Here is a 21,574-nt window from a genome sequence, read left to right as displayed (position 1 = left end):
AGTGGGTTTTGTGGTGCTGGCCACCTCAGGGAAGCTCCTGCCTGCTGCCAGAGGCCTGGACAAAAGGCAGCGACTTATCTAAATCCCCACATCTACTCATAACACTGGCCACCTCAATAAAAGCTGCTGTCTGTGGGTTTTTTGTATTTATTTTCTACCTCTGTTGAGGTTGGGATTGAAGGCACTTGAGACAGTATTTCATGTTTGGACTCAGGTTACTATTTCTTATCAGTGAAACAGTCTCACAACCATGAGTTCTGCAGCCTTTTATTAGCAAGGCATAAAATGGTTAACCACCTCTTGTTACAAGGCCTTTTAAGACTAAACTATGTAATTTAGAAATGACACTTAGATTATTTTTCCTTTTAAACCAATAACTGATCCTTCGAAGCCTGCAATGAGGGCTTTTCTGTCCAATCACCTAAACCCATGAAGAAGAAGGAAGAAGGTGGTGAAGAAGGAAGAAGAAGGTAAAGAAGAACAACCTGCCTCTGCCCTAAAACCTCCATCTTGCTTTGTATTTATTATTATATTCTAAAACCTCAAACTCTACATTTTCTACCCTGTGAAATTACAGACTTCTAACTAACTACACACCCGCAATCCTGGTGTTATCCATCAATTTTGGAAGTCCTCTCCACGGCCTCAAATGTAGCGCTATCTTACGAGTCTGCGCCTTCCGACGCACAAAGTTTAACATCCTCAGCATCTAGAATTCCAACAGCTGTCCCATCTAGAATTCCAACAGGGACTGCTCCAGAACCCCGTCCCAGGAAGGGACCACTCCAGAACCCCATCCCAGGCAGGCAGTGCTCCACGCTCTCCCCTCTCACTGGCAGCACCAACCCCGCGACCTACGTTTGACGTGCAGGCGGCCGATGACCTCGGCGGTGCCGTAGTTGTTCCACACCTCGCAGACGTAGCTGCCCGAGTCCGAGGGCCGCGTGTTCTCGATGAGCAGCCCCGTCACCGTCTGCCTGAAGCGGCTGTCGGGCTCCCAGGGCACGTTGTCCTTCAGCCAGCGGTACTTTGGTGCCGGGTGCCCTGATGCTTTGCAAGGCAGCTCCACTCGCTGTCCTGCCATGGCTTTGCGGTGGTCAAACCCATCTAGGATAGATGGAGCTGAATTCGCTGGGTCTGAAGCAGGAAACACAGAGAAACTCCTTTCAGCCTGAGGTTTAAAATTAGCTCGCTAAGCAATGTGTCAATATTTTTTTCTCTTGCATTTTCTGACTCGCCTGCCCAGTGTTTTGGGCACTACAGTTTGCTTCTCTGACCCAGCCACCAGTCTGAGTTGTGGTGGCTGGGATCCAGCAGCACATGCTGCTGAAGCAACTCATCACTGCTTGGAAATCCTCTCACTGGATTTTTTCCAGGTGGCAAACGTTTTGCTGGTCATCCTTCATGTTCCCTGTGAGAGGCACAGAGAGCCAGAAATGTGTTGCCTTAGCAATTATTGCCACTTCTCGACTAGATTGGAGCCAACACATTGTCCCTTCTCTTGGTGGTCTGAAGGCTTTGAATTAAAGGAGCAATTTATTCCCTTGTCAGGAGACAAATGGGCAAAGGCACAGGGATTTCTATCTGCAGTCAAAATGACAGACAAGCCTTTTCTTCTTCTGTGGGAAAAGAACTTAACGTGACAAGACCAACTTACAGCTTAATAGTGCATCTTTCTGTGCTCAATTTGCTGACAATTGCAGCCCTCACTTGTGCAGCACCTGGCACAGATTTATGTATCTCACAGATGTCTGGCAGGATTGCCTTCACCAGAGGTGCATGTACCCATCAGAAATAGTGCCTGGTTTGTAATTTCCAGTTTGAAAATTTTGCAAACAGAGGTTAACATTCTTTAAAATTTTTGTGCACCCCATCCTGGAGCTATTGCAACAAAAATACTGAACAAATATTCATCAAATTATTTTCTCATCACACACACATGCTTTGCTAAAGATTTCTGTCTCATAAAGAAATTCCACATGCTGAGTAGCTCCTACCTGACACACTGACCTCTTTTTGGGTATATCTAATCTTTTTGGGTATATCTAATCACAGCTGACTGGATGTAGGTGTGATTGCCACAATTCTGGCATTTTCAAGAGTCATTTTAACTTAGCAAACTCAGGTGCTGCTCACAGGGCAGCTGCAGCAGGTTCCTGTATGGAGCTGGAGAGATTAAAGGAGCAGTTCATGCTGAATTCAAGCTATTCCAAAAGTAATCAGTACCTGAGCTAGCTGGTTTAAAACGAGCTTAAATATATCTTTACGAATTGCAGCCACAACTGGGAGGGCACCCAGAAGAGCAAACATCTGAAGATTATTCAAGTTAAACTATCAATCCAGAAACCAAAACCATGGCATTAAAAAATGGACTATTTTTTTTTTTTGTGTGTGTGTGTGTGTGTGTGTGTGTGTGTGTGTGTGTGTGTGTGACTATATCTTGATAAAACCCCCCAAAATGCCAAGTCCAGTGAAAGGTGACAGCAGAGGTTTTTCTGCTTTCTAGGTGCCAGGAAAACACGGAGCCACTGAGGGCAAGGCCACATTCAGCTTGCTGAGTGTCTCATTAGGAAGGTGTCGGCGGTGGTTAAATGAGTGGCTTTGGATGAATCAGTGGCCTCGAGGTCCACATTTGGCACCAAGATGGGAGAAATTTTTGAGCTTGCCATGCTGTTTATGTCTGGCTGAGTGAAAGCACAATCTGCCAGCACGCTGTTGGGAAGGCCAATTTGACTAATTGATCAGCCAGCTCCTCTCTCACCCTTTGGGTCATCAGGCGTCCCTGTTACCAGGCACAGATTCTTTTGTGGGGAATTAACTGAGAGTAAAACCACAAGCAGGCACAAAATTACAGCTTCTGGCTCTCAGGAAGGTTACATCTACAGGAAATAAATTTCTTCAGTTGGAAGTAGTAATTAAATATTTAAATAATTAAAAAGCATAAGGTTTTTTTAGAGGTATTGTCTGTGCATTCCTACTCAAGCAGCACAGCAGATCCTGGATTCTCTATCCCAGGTTCATTTCCCTTTGTTCCTTCTCAACTTGAGCCTTGTCAGCAGCTGCACAGCCTGGAGTCCCAGTTGCAGGACAGCTAAACTGAGATTTGCCTACATAATGAAGAAAATTTCACCCTGCTATTATAGAGGAGGTTTTACAAATATATTCAGGGATACACAAGATATGATTCCAGTGCCCTGTTTTCTTACACTCTGTGGAAGAAAATATATATTATATTAATATATAATACATATTAATATTTATTATACATTTAAATGGACAGTAAAACCATTTTTTTGGGTTGTCCCTGGAACAGACAGCTATTTAAAACTCCTACAGTTCATATATTCCAGTAAAGGGGAAAAATCCCAACAAAACAAAAACCAAACAAAGCACAAAAGAAATCCAAGGGTTCATCTGAAATCACCTGCAATGAGGCAAAAAATACCAAAGTAACATAAACCAGTTCCAATATGTGTTTAGCCTCTTTTGAATTACCATTTTACTATGCTCTGACAGTCTGCTGCAAATGACTTCCTGCAAGGACAATGCTGAAAAACTGAGGCAAAAATACTGTTTTGAAATATTCTACTTTGGACCTTCTTTAAGGGATAGAAGAGGAAAATTGTGTTTTAAAAATCACAAGAATTTTTCAGAGTGTGGAGGTTAAAAAGCAACAATGATCTGGGGAGACAGGATTCATGGGAGGACAAAATTTTTGTTGGAAAAGGACACTATAATGAGTCTTAGAAGTATATTCTGTTGTATGTTAATGGCTTTGGGTTTAATTTTATTTAGAAAGGCCATGTGATTTCAAGGAGATATTTGTACTGCAAATGAAAATTGGAACTTCAGTTTGTTCATTAATATGGACATATTAATTATTCACTATTTTTGCTATTTTTAGATTTTACTTGCTATTATCTGCACATTACCATTCTCACTGTTTCAAAACAATAATGAAGCTTAACTTGTGTTAAATGTGGCCAGGAAACATGAGAAATATCCACCACAAACTATTTCATCCCTAAACAAGTGAAGAACAAATATGGATGGAAAAGGCAAGCAAAAATGTAGGTCTCGTGCGAGGAGACTTTTCATAACTATGTTCATGGATTCTCTGATCCCAGTTCTTAAAGGAATCACTCTTTAAAAGTACAAATTCCAGTAAAGAAAAAGGAAAACCTGTTAGAGAAATACTATGATGCAAACTCTGCCCCTGATTGCTGCACTTGCTCAGTAGATTAACAGGACTGGAAATGAGAACCCACTCTAGTCCTGATCAAGATAATTAACTCTGTTGAATTAAAAAAGCCAGTTATTGCACACAGGTAAAATTTGCTATTTCAGTTTGGGCTGTGGAGGAGAATAGAAAAGGCAACTCTAGACAGAGATCATCCTTTAAGGTGTTCATTTCTCCTAAATTTTAAACAAGACAGAGCTTTCATTTCCCCCTTTTGTTCAGAGAGATAACCAGAATTTTTCCTGTGGTAACCAAGATACAAGCCTGATTTTATTTGTGCTCCCACTGGCTCAGCCTTAACATGATTTCACACGGAAGCAGACCATATTATGGAGCCAGCTGGAAGGGTGGAATCCTGCCTGTTCTCAAAAGACCACAGCAGGCAGATTGTTGTGCAGGAGAACTTCTTCATCTGGTTGGGGAAAGCAGAGGCAAGAGTTCTGCCCACAGGGGACACCTATCAAAGGGAGAAACTCCTGGAGCTGACTGGTAAGTGATTCTAACCTGAACAATCCCACCATTTTTATTTTTTTTTAATAATTATTATATTTAAGTACTGGCCTGTGTGTTCAGAGGGCTTCAAGATACTTCAGCAATGTCCATTTTGGAGGAGGGCAAGAGGCAGGTCAATAATGGAAAACCTTGTGCTCACCTCTGTCTCCCTTAGGGCTCTCAAACAGAGTGGTGGAGAGCTGAGAACTGAACACTGGAGTTTTATTCTGCCAGAAGAGGAGGGGAAAGGGTCAAAAGGGGAATGACCCCATTGACTGTCAGATTGGGAAAGTCACCAGATCCTGCCTGACCTTTAAGGCAACTTAGCAACAGGGAAAAGGAGAAAAAGCAATGTGGGGCTTTCAGTGGGATGGTGGGGATGGTTTATGTAGAGTAAGGGTATGGGGAGAAGGAGAAAGTCTGGGATACAGCCTCAGTGAGCTCTGTGGATGGAGGAAAAGCACTCTGGATTTGCTCACCTGCAAACAAAGGGAGCAGCTGTGGACAAGCAGCAAATGAGGGACAGGAAGGGGAGGTGGAGAAGTGCTAATCCTACACAGAAATGTTTGAGAGCAAGTTCCAGACCCAGGCTTGGGACCAGCTCCTCCTTCACCTCACCCACAACTGGCACTGCCTCTCACTGAGGAAAAAATGGGGAAAAATCTGTGTTGGAGCAGCAGTGTATTGAGAGCCCTGAGTGCATGGTGACTGTGAGGAGCCCAACACACACACAGCAAGCAGGAGTTCATTTAAAACTACACAGAAAAGTTAAAATAGCCCATTCCACCTTCTTGTTTTCCCACCTGCTGCACAAATTGCCCAGGGAGTCAGCCCAGAGCTGCCTCCCAGTCCTCCTGTCTGCCTGCAGCACTCCTGGGTGCACGGGCACAGGTCACCTTCTCCCCCTGGCTGGGGATCCCTCCTGGAAGCAGGGGAACGTGCTGCTTTCCCCAGGTGGAGTGGTTTTGGTTCGTCAATTTAGGATTTTTTTGTTAATATATTAATGAGTGTGGTGGGTTTAGTGTTGGTTAATTGCTAGTGTATTTATTAGAATGTATTTATTAATTTTTTTGTGATGTAGGATTAGGAGAAAGGCAAGTAGGTTTAAAATTTTAGAAGGGTATAAAGAAAAAATTATTAATAGTAATTAAAAGGAAGAGTAATGAGAATTAGAATAAAACTTTTAGGACACTTCTTTTAACTTTTTCTTTCTTAATGATAATGTAAAGAAATTAAATTTAAGATTTTAGTCAGTTTACTACTTTAGAATAGTCTTTTTTTTTAGTTTACTTAGGGAGAGAAGTTTTTTTTAATTAATGTTACAGAGACTTTTTTATAAGTAAATGGTTTTTTGTGGTTTTTAATTTTTATGAATAGCAGTCACATGGGAAAATTTGTAATTGTGAAATCTCATTTTTTATAAGCTTTTCTTATTGTTGTATTTATGGGTTATTTTAACTTATAGGGTATTGGTTTAAAGATGAGTTGTTTAAAGGTAAATGTTTTCATTATTTATCTCTGAAATAACTCTTTGTGAGGGGGGATATAAGATCTTTATTACTTTTTTCTTTTTCTTTCTTTAAACTTCTTATAGGATCAGAGCTACTTTAATATTTACTTACTCCAGTACAGGTAGGAGTGGGATGAATGAAAAGGAAGGCTGAAATGCACCTCAGGTAACCTGAGATCCTGAGGTGGAAATATCTACAGCTGAGTGCAATGTCCTGAACTCCTGCTGAGGTCAACAGAGAGGAACAGTTCAGGTCACCCCAAAGCAGGACAGGCACACTGCCCCTAAAAATGTTCCTCTTCTTTAGCTAAACAGTGAGGTTAAGGTGAATAAGTTCCCCTGCACAAGTCTAGTTTTGGAGGGATGAATCCCATCCACAGTCCCTGTATAAAGTACTCCAAACCTGCTAAAAATCACCATGCTGAATGCAGGTGCACCTCCAGGAAATAGCAACTTAGATGTGAAAAACATGTTGAAAAAATTAAAAGTTTTCAAATGGCCCATCTTATTTTACAGCAGCTTCCCACTTCCATTTGACAGAAACCACCCAAGAAGGTGCCTTGCCAGCTGAGCACACTAGAGAGAGACACAGGCAGCATTTCATTTAGCAAGATGCAGAAAAGGAGCACCTGATACAAAAAGTCGTGCGCTGTTGCTCTGTCGTGTTTCTCCAGTGTATCTGTGCCTTGTGATGCAGCGGTAGTTGTACAGTCCATCTTCGTTTTGTACATCTAAAATATACAAGGCTCCCGTGGATGTGATGAGAAATCTAGGTCCTGAAAGACACAAGAATTTGCAGGGTTGTTACTCTCACGCTGAAGGATGGAGGACACAGGGCCTGGAGATTTTTTTTTTTGTTGCCAGGTTTGAAGCTGCCAATTCCAAGCTCACCAAGTGCTCACTGTAAATGCACAAAAGCAATGAATTAATGTGTATTTTATTTGCACTTCATGTGCAGAAATGGACGTATCTTTAAGGAAAATGTGAGGAAGGAGGGAAAGAAATGTGCCATGGTCTGTGTGACTATTAGCAAACATACAAGGAGCATCTGAAGTAAAATAAGGGGTAAAGAACCAATGCATTAACCCCGTTCAGTTCAGTGTTGTGGGATGATCTGATGCAATTCAGCAGCAGAGCTGTAGGGATTACAGAGGCAGGGAAGCTGCTCACCTCTGCAATGCCTGCAAGTTAAACAGCTCCAGTGTGAGGAGCAGCCCCACCCCATCCTGCCCAGCAAAGCCACAATCTCCAAGACCAAACAAGTCTGACATGTTCAAGGTCAGAGTTTCCACCACTGTTCTCTCAAAATAAAAGTATTACAGGTTAAATTTTCCTCAAATATTACTTTTTTTTATTATTATTAGCTCTAAACTATGTGGAAAATACCACAGTTTATATGGTCACATGAGCAGTTTTGATCATTTGGCCCCCACAGAACTGTCTCTGTTCTGTTTCATGCCCGCTTTAAAAGCAAGGATACAAACCTCCCTAAAATCTACGTGGTACATGTTTGCTCTAATGCACTTTCCATAATAAAATAAATTGAAATAATATGTTTAGAATGCATTGCAAACTTAAGCCTTACCTGGTTAATATGTCCACTTAAAAATACTGTAGTCTAAGCTGTGTATGCTTTTCCAAAACTTTTACACTAAAGTAAATGTGAAAATCTTTTCCTTTTCATGTCTGCTAAATTCCTCTGTAGCTGGTAGCTCTCACAATATATGTACCTGTACTTAGGTATTATAAAATATATCAACTCCAGAATTAGGGGAGAAATACACAAGGCTGAAACCCATTATGAACTAATATCCAGAAATATGCACTAAGAAAGAATTCCTTTTCTTCAGAGCTCTGTTTGAACAATGACGTTTTAATAATTAAGTGTAGTCAGGATGCTTGCTCACAGATGCATCAGTGGGAAAGCAATCCAACAGAGAGAAGACAGAAAGGAAATGGTTTCATTACAGAGGATGATATCCTTTAAACCATAATATAAAAGAAACTGAGAAAAAAAAATAACCATTTAATGTCACTGGTCTGACCCTCAGAGCAGAGAATATTGAATAAAACAACACCAACCCATCTCTCCCATCCTTGGAAGTATCCAGAATTATTAAATAACAACACCAGGGTTAGATAAGTTGTAGAGTTGTTTAGTGTGGAGAAAAGGAGGGGTGATGTTATTTCTCTCTAAATCACCGTGACAGGAGAAGGAAGCCAGATGGAGTCATGCTCTGCTCCCAGGGAACAGGGACAGGAGAAGAGGAAATAACTTCAAGCTGGGCCAAGCAGCAGGAATTTGCCCATGGAAAGGGTGCTCAGGCCTTGGCAGGGGCTGCCCAGGGAGCTTGGCAGTGCCCATCCCTGCAGGTGTCCCCTGCAGGTGGCACTGAGTGCTCTGGGCTGGGGACAAGGTGGCCATGGGGCACAGCTGGCACTGCCTGGGCTGGGAGGGCTTTGCCAGCCTCAGGGATTCTGGGATTCTGGGAACATAAATAACCATAACTGCAGCATCAAAGGTGTTGAGCTCTTTTGCTGATGAAGAAGAGCTGAGCAAGGGAAAGTGCAAAGGAGGAGGGAGAACTGGATGGGAATTGTTCTCTCCTCAGCCACGAGCAACAATGTACTCCAGTCCAGGTGGATTTGCAGATTTACAGGCTAGAGAGGTTCTTTCTTATACAGGAGCCACAGCGACTTCATATGCCTCTGAAAAGTTAAATTGCTTGCATAGAGAAGACTTAGGACAAAGATATTGTGGAGTGCAGTAGTAAAATCACCTGAATGGGTAATATTTCAGTTTCACAGCCAGATGTCTGAAATATGGCATTGAAAAGCTTACATGAAAAAAGCAAAGCTATCTTACATCTTAAATTTTAATATTTTAGTTGTAAAGTTTGGATGAAATGATACAGACACGTAGCAGCAATAAATTAAACCAATAAGATATGCTGTAACTCCTTGCTCTAATGTTCTGCCCTGTGCTGAGGGTTTCTTCCTTTTCCTTTCACATTCCCAATTACTCAGAAAACTATCTGAGTGTATACATTACTCAAAACCATTTGTGCCACCCTAACTTCTTATTAAATAGTGCTACATCTGTACCCTTTAACAAGGTTTGCCTTTACCCCGAAATTTAGGTTAGAAAGATATTCAGAATTTTGATTTGAAAACCACAAGATGTCAGTCTGTGGTTCACAAGCAGTTTCTGCACTCCTGAAATATTCATAAAGCAAATCTACCTTTTCCAGGGAATATGTTATAAGAGCTACAGGTAATTGAGGCACAGTTGTCTCCCTTATGCTCCATGGGCAGCACAAAATGACAGCTTCAGGAGATGGGAATCACATTGAAAGGCTTGGGCTTGGGGGATGCAGCAAAGACTGCCCTGCCTTGCTTTTGTTCCCAGCTGTGTGAGCATCCACCAGCTCTGCACAAGGCTCCAGCCCCGTGCCCTCAGCAATGCCCCAGCCCTGCCTGCTCCATGCACTCACATCCTCTGCAGCCCAGGCAAGGCTTACATCAGGGTTTTCCAGCTGGGATGTGACTCCGGTACCAAACTGTGCCAGGGTGGATGGCAGGGGAGAGGCTGCAACCACACCACAGGCCCAGGAACAGATAAAAAGGTGTTAATGGGGTGGTTGGGATTGTTTTGATCCCTCCAGTAAATCTGCTCCTGCTGTGCATTTGTGTCAAGTGAGTGGTGTCTAAACAGCTGAGAGGCAGAAATGAGCCCCTCATGCATGTGAAGGCTTCCTGTACCTTCCTCTTTCTGGGGTCCATTTTCACCTTTGCTAAATACATATAATTCCTTTTCTTTTCATAATTCCATTTCTCCATTAGCCCATTTCACACCTTTGGACACTACTAGTATGCACAAGTTTAAGATCACACAAACGTGGCCAAAGTTTAAAAAAAAAAAAATTCCTTCCTCTGTGCTCTTCCACAGCTGTCACTATTTTCAGATGCTCTCCACAGTTTTGAGAGATGGCCTACACAGGGTATTGTTAGTAATAAAATTTATCTCTCTTCTCAGGATAAGCATGAAAAAAGCTGCCACAGAAATTAAGTGAGAAGATCAAGTTCAGAGCTTCCCTTTAAACTCCAGAGAGCAGTTCTGGAATCACAGCTGGGGTGTGGATTGTGGATGTGGAGTGGCTGGGTGATGAATTTAAAGGATTTGTGGGCTATTTCCAGATCTTGTAGCACTGACTGATACTTGCAGGTGAAGCCTCCCCTGCTCAGTCCTGGCAGTGAGTTTCCTCAGATGCTGTTACCCTTTTGGCTCTGTGAGAGCAGACACACTTATTAAAAGCCCGCCACTTAATAAAAGTGGAATGTAAAAGCTTTGCAGAGCCAAGAAATTGCTCAGTGTTATCTTGCTGTATTTTCTGGAGAAGTTATGAACACACTCAAGCTATCTAACACTGCTTAGATCATCTTCCTGTTGGAAATTACTCAGGCAATTGTACAATAAAACCTTCACTTAAAGCATTATCTAGAGATTTTTCCCTCACCCTCTTCAAAGATAGCTAAAAGTAAATAGTTATTGCCACACATCAGATGTTATCCCACATTTCCCACCAACAGACATTGTGTATAATTGCAGGGCTAAAGATTTTCCTTTTCCTCTTTTCTTCTTAACATATTTTGCATACTTATGTAATGCTTTTAATAACCAACCCCTCCTTCTCCCGTGGAAACGCGAGACAGAAAAAGATGACAGAGAAATAAAAGGGGAAATGCATGTAATTTCTGTCATCTTCTAAACTGAGAGCATTTTCATTAAACCCGACAGGCTGTCAGCTGTGACAAAGCTGAAGTGTTGAGTGCTCTGCCTTCTGTACTTCAAAAAGTGTTTAGAAAAGCACCAGGATGGGACGGACGAGCTCGCACTGCCCTGTTGATCCAGGGCAGGGCTTTCTTCTTCAGGCATGTTTAATTTAATCACCCCTGCTTTGCTCTAACAAAGTCTAATGTTTTTGACTCACCTGCTTAATATGCCAAATGAAGATTTTTCTAAAGTGAAAAATCCTTTCAGATCAACTGAAGCTTTTTGTTTGTTTGGCTGCTAGCAGGCTTCAAGAGAGGAAGACAGAGAGGCCTCCTTCACAACAATTAAAAAAAGCACTGTCAAAATATAGCTCATAATTCCCATTTATTATTCCTCCACAGCAGTGTTTGTATTAATTCCTTGAATACCTGATTATAATAATTTCAGCATCTGATTTACAGAGATGTTGAAATCCCTTTTGGCTTTCAATGCTTGATGCCTTTGAAAATCTGGTTCAATATCTAGAATATGTGTCTCATTCAAAGACTTCAAAGGCTTCCAGAAACCCTCACTATCTCTTGCCTTGGTAGTGTGGGCAATCATAGTAATATATTACCATTTAAAATAGTATTTAAACTTGTTTTAAAATAGAATTTAAATCCAAGGCCAGGCTGGATGGGGTTCTGGCAACCAGGCCTAGTGGCAGGGGGTTTGAATTAGATGTGCTTTAAGGTCCCTTCCAAGCCAAAGCATTCTATGATTTTATGAAAATTTAAATTCTTTACAGAGGAGCTCTCTGAGATACATGAATTCATACAAGTCAGTGGAAAACCAGGGAATGGAACCCATAACTCTTTCTTCAGTATCCAACACAATACATAACTTTGCCTCATGATGAGACTGAAAATATATAGCTCCAAGGACTACAAAGACCTTTAGAGTAATTTATTTTCAACTTCTATCCTTTTGCCATTAACCCCTGCCCAAGTCCATATCTGGAAGTTACACTATAGCTTTTTAAAAAAGACATTAGTCATGATTAAAGATTTCTTGTAAGTGGAGAGCATGTGATAGCCTTGGGTGAATTCTTCCAATTATTCTTACTTTTGAAAATTAGTGTATTGTTTGGGTCCACCTGCCTTTTCCCCTGTTATTGGATCTTACTGTGCCTTCATTAAAGATTTCCTCCACAGTCAGAAATTTTCTGCCCATTTAAGTCCTTACAGAACACGAGGAAATTACCTCTTATACCATCTTTCTCCCTAATTAGTTACACAGATTGAACTTCCTAAATCATTTACTGTGAATTATTCATCTCTTGAAATATTCCTGTAGTTTTTCACTCAACACCTTAACAACTTTTTGAAGTTCCTTTTCAAGCTTGGATCATGCACATAAATTCAGTTCTGAAATTTCTGGTTCTGGTCATAGTGAATACAAATGTCACCATTTTCTTCTGTACAATTTTTTTTTCCACATACCCGTCCAGTAATTGAACCCATTATGGAAAACTGTGATCTCCTTTTCAGAGTCATGGATTTAGGGATTTCCCTCCTTCTGTAGATGTGACCTTTCACCTGACTGTCCTAAAACTGGAATGATTGGTATGAAAACCTCAGTGTTCAAATCAAACCTCTTTAACACAACCAAGCTGTGCCATCATTTGCCATCACACCAATATTATAACAGCTGGCATATTTTGCCAACAGCTTTTCTTAAAAAAATTCCATTCCCTGATAGAAACTCTAAATCCATGTCTTCATCTGAGGAATTAACAAACCACTTGGTTTGAACATAAAGAGAGGGACCCCAAAGAGATGGATCTCACTGTCCTAAAGAACACAAACGAAGAAGAAGTGGAAGAAACTGGTCATACCTAGGCTTGACCAAGGGTCCCAAAACCCACAACATGTTTGGAACATACCCCTGATTTTACTGTCTGCTGACCAGTGCCCTAAATAACCTACTGACTTCCTTAAAGTTGAGCAGTGCTAGCAAATCATGTGTTCGTTTCTCTAAGTGAGAAGAGGTCACATTAACAATTATGAAATTGCTCTTATGTAAGGTTTTAATGTTTTCCATTAGACTGCATAATATTAGAGATTAAAATAAAATTCTGTTTAGGTTTCCTATGTGAGATTGTTCTCATGTATAATTCATAAGAAAATGTGAACACTTTCCTGTCGAATTAGCGCATCATATTCTTGTATGAAAATGAGAATATTTTAAAATCACAGTGTTAATTATTCTTTTATCATGCCCTTTCCCCTCAGCATGCTGGTAGTCTTTAAACAGGGGCAATGTTACCCCCAAGATGATTTAAAAAACCATATTTGATTTTTCCTTTGTTGGAAACACATCTAACGGCGTTGTGTTATTGCAGCCTAAATTGGGTTGATCGAAATTAAGAGAACAGATGGCTGTTCTAATCCTGTGCCAAATGGTAATACAGAACAAATCAACTCTTGCCAGTGGTACTTGTCACCTCCACTGGATAGAATTGCTTCTGCTCAGCAAGTTTCCAGTGTGACCTGTGCATGGAAGGGGAGAGAGCTCCCCACGGAGCCAAAGGGGACACAAACCTATAACCCAGTTTTATGGCTTTGCTTCAACATCCTCAACCAAACCAGGCTGCTGCTCAGGGCATGGGAAGGTGCTAGAACCTGCTTAAACTCTGCCCTGCAGTCACAGTCCTGGGAAGGGTTTTGATGCTCAGCCCAAAGATTAGATGAGGAAAGGAGATGTGGAGGGAAAGGTCAGGATTTCACTTCTCTGAGTATCACCCACTCAGGGTACTCAGCCTTCATGGGGTACCTTGAGAGGCCATCCTGACTCATTTCCTGGCAAAAAAATCAGTGGCAAAGCTTCTGAAGTGCCACCATAGAACAATGCTGCTTGTCAGAAATTAAGGTGGTTGATATTCCCATTTTTTTCTGACAAAAAGAAAGAAAAGCCATAAAATCCATAGGAAGTGTTGTCCAAGGTGAGGGAGGCTGCTGTGATATTTAGCCTATGACTCCAGGCTCCTCAAAGCTCACAGAAATGTGTCTTATCATAAAGCCAAGCTTGCCAGTCTGAAGTTTTCTTCAGTTCCAAAGCTGTTAGTTTTCCCTTTCCCTTCTGTTTTGTTGTTTGTTATGGGCTTTTTCTGTCCCCCAGAATTAAATTTGAGAATTTATGAAACAAGCCAGCAGCCTTACATGAGATGCTTTCTATTTTATTTAGACACATAATCTGTTTAGGTTTCAATAAAGAATAACTGAGATTATCTCTGTGCAAAGCTCTCTGCACGGAGCTAAGGACATTCATAAATATTTCCAGTCCTATAACCTGGTGTGGTTCTAACAGAGATGGATTCACAGCTTGGCAAAATTTGTGCAGAGCTGACAGCTCAAAACTAAGACATTATTTCTAATATCACCATTCTTTGTTCTCCCTCAACTCCTCTACCTTAGTTAGGGATAGAAGCACCTGCTTTGGTGGCAGCTCAGTGTGAATCAGGATTTATTATTAAAAAATCTCTTCCTTAGCAGTCACTCTGCCTCTCAGTCAGTGGAATTCAGAGCTGCTCAAAGTGTGGGAGGCCCAGCACAGCCACCATCTCCATGGCTCTAAAATGCCACCACAGTCATGGAATATTTTCCACTTGATTCTTCAAAGATTAAAGAGGAAAATACTTCAATAAAATGCTTTTATTTTGGCATCTCTTTCTCTAAGGAATATCATGGACCAGCAATGTGCTTCATATTTTCAAACAAAATGGATCAAGAGAAATTTAGTTGCTGTGGTGTTTGCTCCATTCCAAAATGTCCCAGTTTCATAAATGGGGATATTGCCATAGCTGTAGTTCTCCAAATTTCCCTTGATATTTTGCATGGATTATTACTACCTGAGACAACAAACCTGCCTGTTTCTTGCTTATAGAACCACAGGGTGAATACACTTGGAAAGAAAAAGAAAAATAAAAAAAGGAAAGGAAAGGAAAGGAAAGGAAAGGAAAGGAAAGGAAAGGAAAGGAAAGGAAAGGAAAGGAAAGGAAAGGAAAGGAAAGGAAAGGAAAGGAAAGGAAAGGAAAGGAAAGGAAAGGAAAGGAAAGGAAAGGAAAGGAAAGGAAAGGAAAGGAAAGGAAAGGAAAGGAAAGGAAAGGAAAGGAAAGGAAAGGAAAGGAAAGGAAAGGAGTGGGGACTGAATAAAATAAAGTTGCAGTTTTGGATTTGTAAATTGAGCTGAGAGAGATTATCTGCTGAGTCAATTGCAGCTTTTAATAGGAGCAAGACTTGTGGTTCCCTGTTGGTTTCTCATTGAGCCAGGATGAGGCCTGAGCCATGTTCCAAAATCAGGCAGGTCCTGAATTCTGGAGGCAGCTGCATTCCTGGTTTTAGCTGCTCTAAATCCAACAGTACCATGAGTTCTTTTGTGCTTCTGTAATCTCAGTACAAGGAAAGACATTATTCTCTTACATGTGCAGTGCTATAATTTTCTGAATGGGTTTGGCCCTTTTGAAAAAGAGACTGTAAATTACCCAAATCAAAACATTTTGTTGCTCTGTCTCTGTTTCTGAGACTGCAAAAATGTATTTCATGCCAACTGTCCACACCAATTCTACTTATGTTACATAAGCAATCTTCAAGTTTTATAAAGGAGGAATAAACATGTTTGTTTGTTTTGATTTTTGTTTTCTTTTTGGTTTGGTTTTTTTTTCCAAAGAAGGCATAACTAGATGCAAGAGCTCTGCTTTTGTGTACACAGACTGGGTTTTGTTAATGGCTATTCTTTTATGATTTAATAGTATAGACCTGACTGATCACACAATGTTTTTATGTAATTGTTCCCCCTGTTAATCTTTGATGAATTTATTAGGCATGAGCAGCTACAGCTCTCTACCTGCTGTTGTTAACTGTCATCCTCCAGGGTACTGAATAAAACTGCCAAAATCTTTAATGCCTCAGTTTTAGATTATTTGAGTGCTTGCATACATTGCTGTAGAAGCTGCTTTCCTCATTTCAGCTGGCAAGCAAGCAGATAATTTTAAATCACCAGCTAGTTTTTAGGGGCTCTGATTAAAGAGGATTCAACTTTGCCCATGATACATGGAGCTGTCTGGAGGATTAAAATCTTTTTCCTCAGGCTTTTTTACTGGTGCATCCCACATAAATAAAGAGCCTGGAGCTGACCAGTGGCTTAGCACAAATAAACTTTTTCTCTGTTCTTATATCATCAAGGACCATAACACTTCTCCCCTCCTATCTGCATGTAAATTTAAACACAAGCTCGTTAATTAAAGAGAAAACCTCCATCTCCTCTGGCCTGAACAGCAGCTGCTTTATGTCACCACCATCAAATGTGCACCTGAAGAGTTTTGGAGCTTTGAAGTGAATGTATTTCCAGAATATAAACTGTTATGGACAATATGATCAGAATAAGGCTCAGCCCTGCAGACACAGAATTCCAACAGTAGCAGAATTGTTTTTACTGAGTGCAAACACGCCAATATTATCCCACAGTAATTACAGCATGTTTAACCACATTTATTCTGCAGGTAACTGTGAAGGTAATGGAGCATCTCAACATGAAGGAACAGTTCTATGAGAAATTTATCATAGCACCCTCTCCCCTCCATTAAAAGATCTATTCAAAGCTTCCCAAGACACCTGAGCAGTTAGAATTTTTATTTAAAACATGCTCAGTAGCAGAGACAAAGCCTCATGAGGTACATTCTAGTGTAGTGTTTTTATTTTGAGAGTGAAAAGTGAGGGAAAGTGGAACAGGTTAATTTGGTTTTATGGCAATGACATGGGAAGGAATTAATATCTTCCTCACTCTGTTTGAAAAAGTAAACCTCTGTTTGGTTTAAAATATTCAGAATATTGACTGAGGGAGGAAGCAGCTCCACTAGGAATTAGAGATAAAATAAATAATTTCTCCTGGAGATTCTTGGCCAGTCTACTGGGAAAAGAAGTCAGTGTTCAAGTTTTATAAAATTATAAAAAATAATTCACTTTATAAATTATAAAGTGAATAATTTTTAAAATGAAGGAAAAAAGCTGCTAATGATGTGCATTTATATCTTTTTAGACAATACAACAGTGTTAAGTCTGCTGTTGCTTTTCAACAGCTCTGTAAAAATTAAATATTTTTTACAGTTTCCCCTCACTATAACAAATTTTCCTCTACTTTTCTCTCTCATACAAACTAATTTTGATTTTCAACATAACCAGCTATGTTATATGATGGGACCCTACTTCTGTCTCTTCTTTACCCTTCACACAAGCACTGAGCTCCATGTTGTGCATTTTGTCTGTTTAACTATTCAGCTCTCATCACCACTCACACACCTACCTCTTGGTTTTGTTTTAATTGTCTCCTGATGAGCTATTCCACATTTTGTGACTCAGTACACATTTGCCTGACTATGGAAATATACAAAACCATTTCCATTTAGTGTTGCTTCTCAATAACTGATGAAGAAGTGTTTGAAACAGAAAAAACAACAATAGTAAGAGTAGAAGTATGTAAAGACCTTTAAAATAAACAAAATTCCTGCTATCCCTGATCCAGTGAAATTATTCCATAAAGGAATATTAGAAAAACAGCATTTTAGTATTATATAAGTCACATGTATTACCAACATTGCTGGAGGAAAAAAACAACCCACACTGAATTAAAATGGAAATAACCAAGCAATTCCTGAGAATCTGTTTGCAGACTCAATTCCATCAGCGTATGAGGATTTAGCAGACCTCATTTTTTATAGGTTACAAAGTTTTATAATTCTTGCAACACTTTGAACAAGAGTGATATTATAGCAGTGTGAATAGATGTGGTTTTCATACTATTTATTTTCTGTTTGCTGACATCTTTGTCAAACTAACTTTATAACAATGAAAAGGGTTCAGTAAATATAACTTTTCAGCAAGGAGCAAATTCACAGTGTGATTTATGCTGAGCATCAACTCAAGATTATGGGATATTTCAATCCAACTTCATTTCAAAGATCTATGTGAGGTAAAACTGGGAAGGATGTGTAATTCCACACCATCTCATAAAAATTACTGTGATTCTGCACTATTATTTTCCTTAGACTGGAAGCACAAAGAAAATATCATTATAAGCACAACAAGCATCAGTCCTTTCAAATGAATGTATTTTAAGGTTTTTTTATTTCCTTCTCTGAACTGCTCAGACAATCATGACTTGGAAGCCTATCCAAATATCAGGATGATTATGCAAATATGCCCAACTACATTCCTAAGATAATTTTTGTCATTTACCAGTTTGTATTTGATTGGGAAATTGAGGCACAGTGAAGTAAATTGATTTGCCCAACTTTATCTTGTGGGTTTGTGAGCAACGTGGGAATCCCAGTTCTGGGTTTTGAGCACCCAAACATCTTTCCTACCCCTTGTTTCACATCCTGTGCCTGAAAACCTGCCAGATTTTATTCAATCCTTTATGGAGGTGCACAACAAGGGCACAATCTGACTGTGCAAATCTCTCTGAATGAGTTAAATATTATTATTTTTGTTCTCTTTCCACTGTCAGAGTGTTCACCAGTGGGCTGGACATGTTTTGTTTGCACCAGTGCTCATTTTCTGTGAAGATCTCAGAATAAATTAGTTTTAAAATACAGCCTTTGGCCAGATTAATGTTTCAGACAAGCTGTGTTGAACATTTTCCCACTTTTCTGAGCTTTTCCTATATTTACAGATGCAATTAGCTCTACAAATGATTTAAAACATCTATTTTAACACTTAGATTTGTTTTAGGGTTGCATTTCAACATTTATTAGGCAGCTAGAGTCTATAATGTGTTCTGTTGTCTCTTTTAAATGATGAATGTTAAGGAAAAAGGTGTTTCAGGAAAAATAACCCACTGCAAACTCATATTCTACATATGGGACTTTAGGCTGAAAGTCACACAAAGCACTTTTTCACTTCTAAAATTTATTTTTTTTAGGAAGCATAGCACTAGATTATAAAACCAACAAAATAAATATGGCCAAGCAGACACAGACCTGCACACCTGGACCCTAAGCGCTCCCCTCAGCAGTCAAACTCCCTTCCTTTCTTTATCCCCACAGGCCATTAAAGAATCTGTGGAACCACAGAGTGACCTGGCCAGCCCCACATGACATTAGCACAGATGGCCTTGACCACGTTAATGACATTTCCATGGGAAGATCCATATCTTTGACATTTCTTGCAACCCCAGAAGTGGCAAGCAGCATGAAGTTGCCTAAACAGGATTGACTTGACAGAAAAGCCCCCAGGTGTCCAGCACACTCCAGCCACCTCAGACATTCAGAGTAGCATCCACATCCTCTGGCACCACTGGAGATGGAGAACATCAACCAAAACTGTGCATGGAATCACTAACAGGATCATCCAAAGCTCTGTCAGGTCCAGGGAGGGGATTCTCCTCTTTGCTCTTGTGAGATCCCACCTGGAGCGCTGTGCCCAGTTTGGGTGTCCCAAGATCAGAAGGATGTGGAACTGTTGGAGCAAATCCAGAGGAGGCCATGAGGTTGATAAGGGGACTGGGGCATCTTCCCTATGGAGAGAAGATGGGAAAGGTGGGAATGTTCAGCCTGGAGAAGAGAAGGTTGTGTGGAGAAGCTTCCAGTGTCTGAAGGGGCTACAAGAAACCAGGAGAGGAACAATTCATCAGGAACTGGAGTGGTAGGACAAGGGGGGAATGGGCTCAAAGTGAAAGAGGGGAAATCTAGGTTTGATATAATGAAGAAATTGTTCCCTGTGAGGGTGGTGATGCCCTGGCACAGGGTGCCCAGAGCAGCTGTGGCTGCCCCTGCATCCCTGGCAGTGCCCAAGGCCAGGTTGGACACTGGGGCTGGAGCAGCCTGGCACAGTGGAAGGTGTCCCTGTCATGGCAGGGTAGGAATGAGATGATTTTTAAGAATCCTTCCAACCCAAACCATTCCATGATTACCACAAGGACATAAAATACACCTTAAAGGAGAGGATCACTATGAAACCTGTGAACCAAACATGTGTCTCTTGTTTAAGCATGGGACCGTGGGCTCAAAGGGATTTTAAATTATGTACCAGCAGTCTGTTCTTCTTGTTTATGCTTGTCAGCTCCCTAAAAAGAGATGTGACTCTCTGCAAGTGGTGCTTCCAAAGCATAAGGTCTGTAAGTACTCCTTTTTTTTGCACAAATTAATCTAAAGTAAGGATATTTGCCCAATTTGCTTCAATGTACTTCTTTCTCCTGAGAAAACACAGCACAGTTTTGACATTTTACATGAGCATTCAAAAAAGGCTGGGGTCACTTAGATAAGAACATTTAAAAATAATTATCCCTATTTTTCAAAACTAGGCAGCGGGAAAGTAATGAAGAAAAACCTCTGAACTAAAACTACTTTTCTTCTCTTTTCCTGATACTCAGCTTTAATCTGGGTATACTCTTTTATGCAGTCAATGGCTTAGGGATGTGAACAGCCATAAATGAATCTTAAAAAAAGAAAATTAACGTGGCAAAATCTGACAGCTGTATGGCATTTATTCTAAGCAAATTCTGCATTGGTTCAATCTCTTGAGAAACTGTTATTTGGGTCAACATTATTGCTTTCATAGTTCACAGTCTTTATCTCCTGGGAGAAAGCCAATTTTTTTTCTTCGCTCCAATCCTCTTAGGCAGAGCCCCAAGAGTCTGTATCAGTGACCTGAGGATTTGCATTCTACACCATGTCTGTGGTTGGGACACACTATCTCCCTCCCTGGAGCATTTCCATTAAAAAGGTGGAACAGACATGCAACCCCTGTAAATTGAGCCCCCTGGACTTTTTTTAGGTTTGGTTGTTTTTTGGGGTTTTTTTGTGGAGCAAAGGGAACATCCTACAAAGCAGAGCACGCCGCAGAGCAAAGACCAGGGAAGATAGGGGGGAAATAAATAAATAAATAAATAATATCCCAAAGATCCAAAAGTCGATACTCTGTGTTTCATTTCTTTTTCTTTCTGACAGGAGCTCTGGCCCTGGAGCCTGGTCAGGGGCAGCTCAATAATAACGATCTAAGGCTGGTCTTCAATAGAGACTCAACAGCTGACAGCTCCTCTGTTCAAATTGACAAGGGCACAAAGAAAGGCTTGAATAATTAATTGTGAATGGTTGGATGTGATTTGATTGTGTGACCAACCTGTTAGATCGACCTGCTTTCACCTAATCTTTCAAAATGAGGTATTAAAACTGAAACTCTGCTAGGCTTCTTCCTTATCTCCTGGTTGTGACTTCCTCTGTGGCAGAGCCTGCAGGATGCGCCCTCCATGAGATGGAAGGTGGGGAAGGAGAGCCCTGATCTCATGTGGGTGAACAGGACTCTGTGCTCCAAGCCTGCCTAGTCTCTATAAAAAGTGCTTTTAATTTCTATTATGTAGATGTAGCCATCAAAAAAAAAAAAAAAAAAAGGATGGGAAAAGAATGTGGGACATCAGCAAAGGTAACAGCTATTCACTAATTAACTTCTTCCTACCACAAAAAAACCCCCCCAAAAAAAAAAAACAAAAAACAAAAAAAAACCCACAACAAAAAACCCACAAACAA

At 40.5% G+C, this 21,574-nt stretch overlaps 1 protein-coding gene and 1 long non-coding RNA gene across 5 annotated transcripts in view; one reads left to right on the top strand and one right to left on the bottom strand.

Annotated features, from left to right (window-relative positions):
• Nucleotides 1–21,574, bottom strand: part of DSCAM (DS cell adhesion molecule) — a 465,664-nt gene that overhangs the window by 199,346 nt on the left and 244,744 nt on the right. For all 4 annotated transcript variants that reach the window (XM_064406016.1, XM_064406023.1, XM_064406025.1 and 1 more), the window contains exons 4-5: nt 6,872–7,018; nt 859–1,137 (exon numbers count right to left, since the gene is read on the bottom strand). In XM_064406016.1, the coding sequence (XP_064262086.1) occupies nt 859–1,137; nt 6,872–7,018 (426 nt within the window). The remainder of the gene's footprint in view (nt 1–858; nt 1,138–6,871; nt 7,019–21,574) is intronic.
• LOC135291776 (uncharacterized) lies at nt 4,272–21,515 on the top strand. The gene is made up of 3 exons (XR_010354487.1): nt 4,272–4,729; nt 19,097–19,694; nt 20,999–21,515. It is a non-coding gene; the product is annotated as an uncharacterized LOC135291776 (long non-coding RNA).

Source organism: Passer domesticus, chromosome 2 (assembly GCF_036417665.1).
Source record: "Passer domesticus isolate bPasDom1 chromosome 2, bPasDom1.hap1, whole genome shotgun sequence".
Lineage (NCBI taxonomy): Eukaryota > Metazoa > Chordata > Aves > Passeriformes > Passeridae > Passer > Passer domesticus.
The sequence above is the reverse complement of the archived record's forward strand: the minus strand, read 5'-3'. Positions and strand labels throughout refer to the sequence as shown.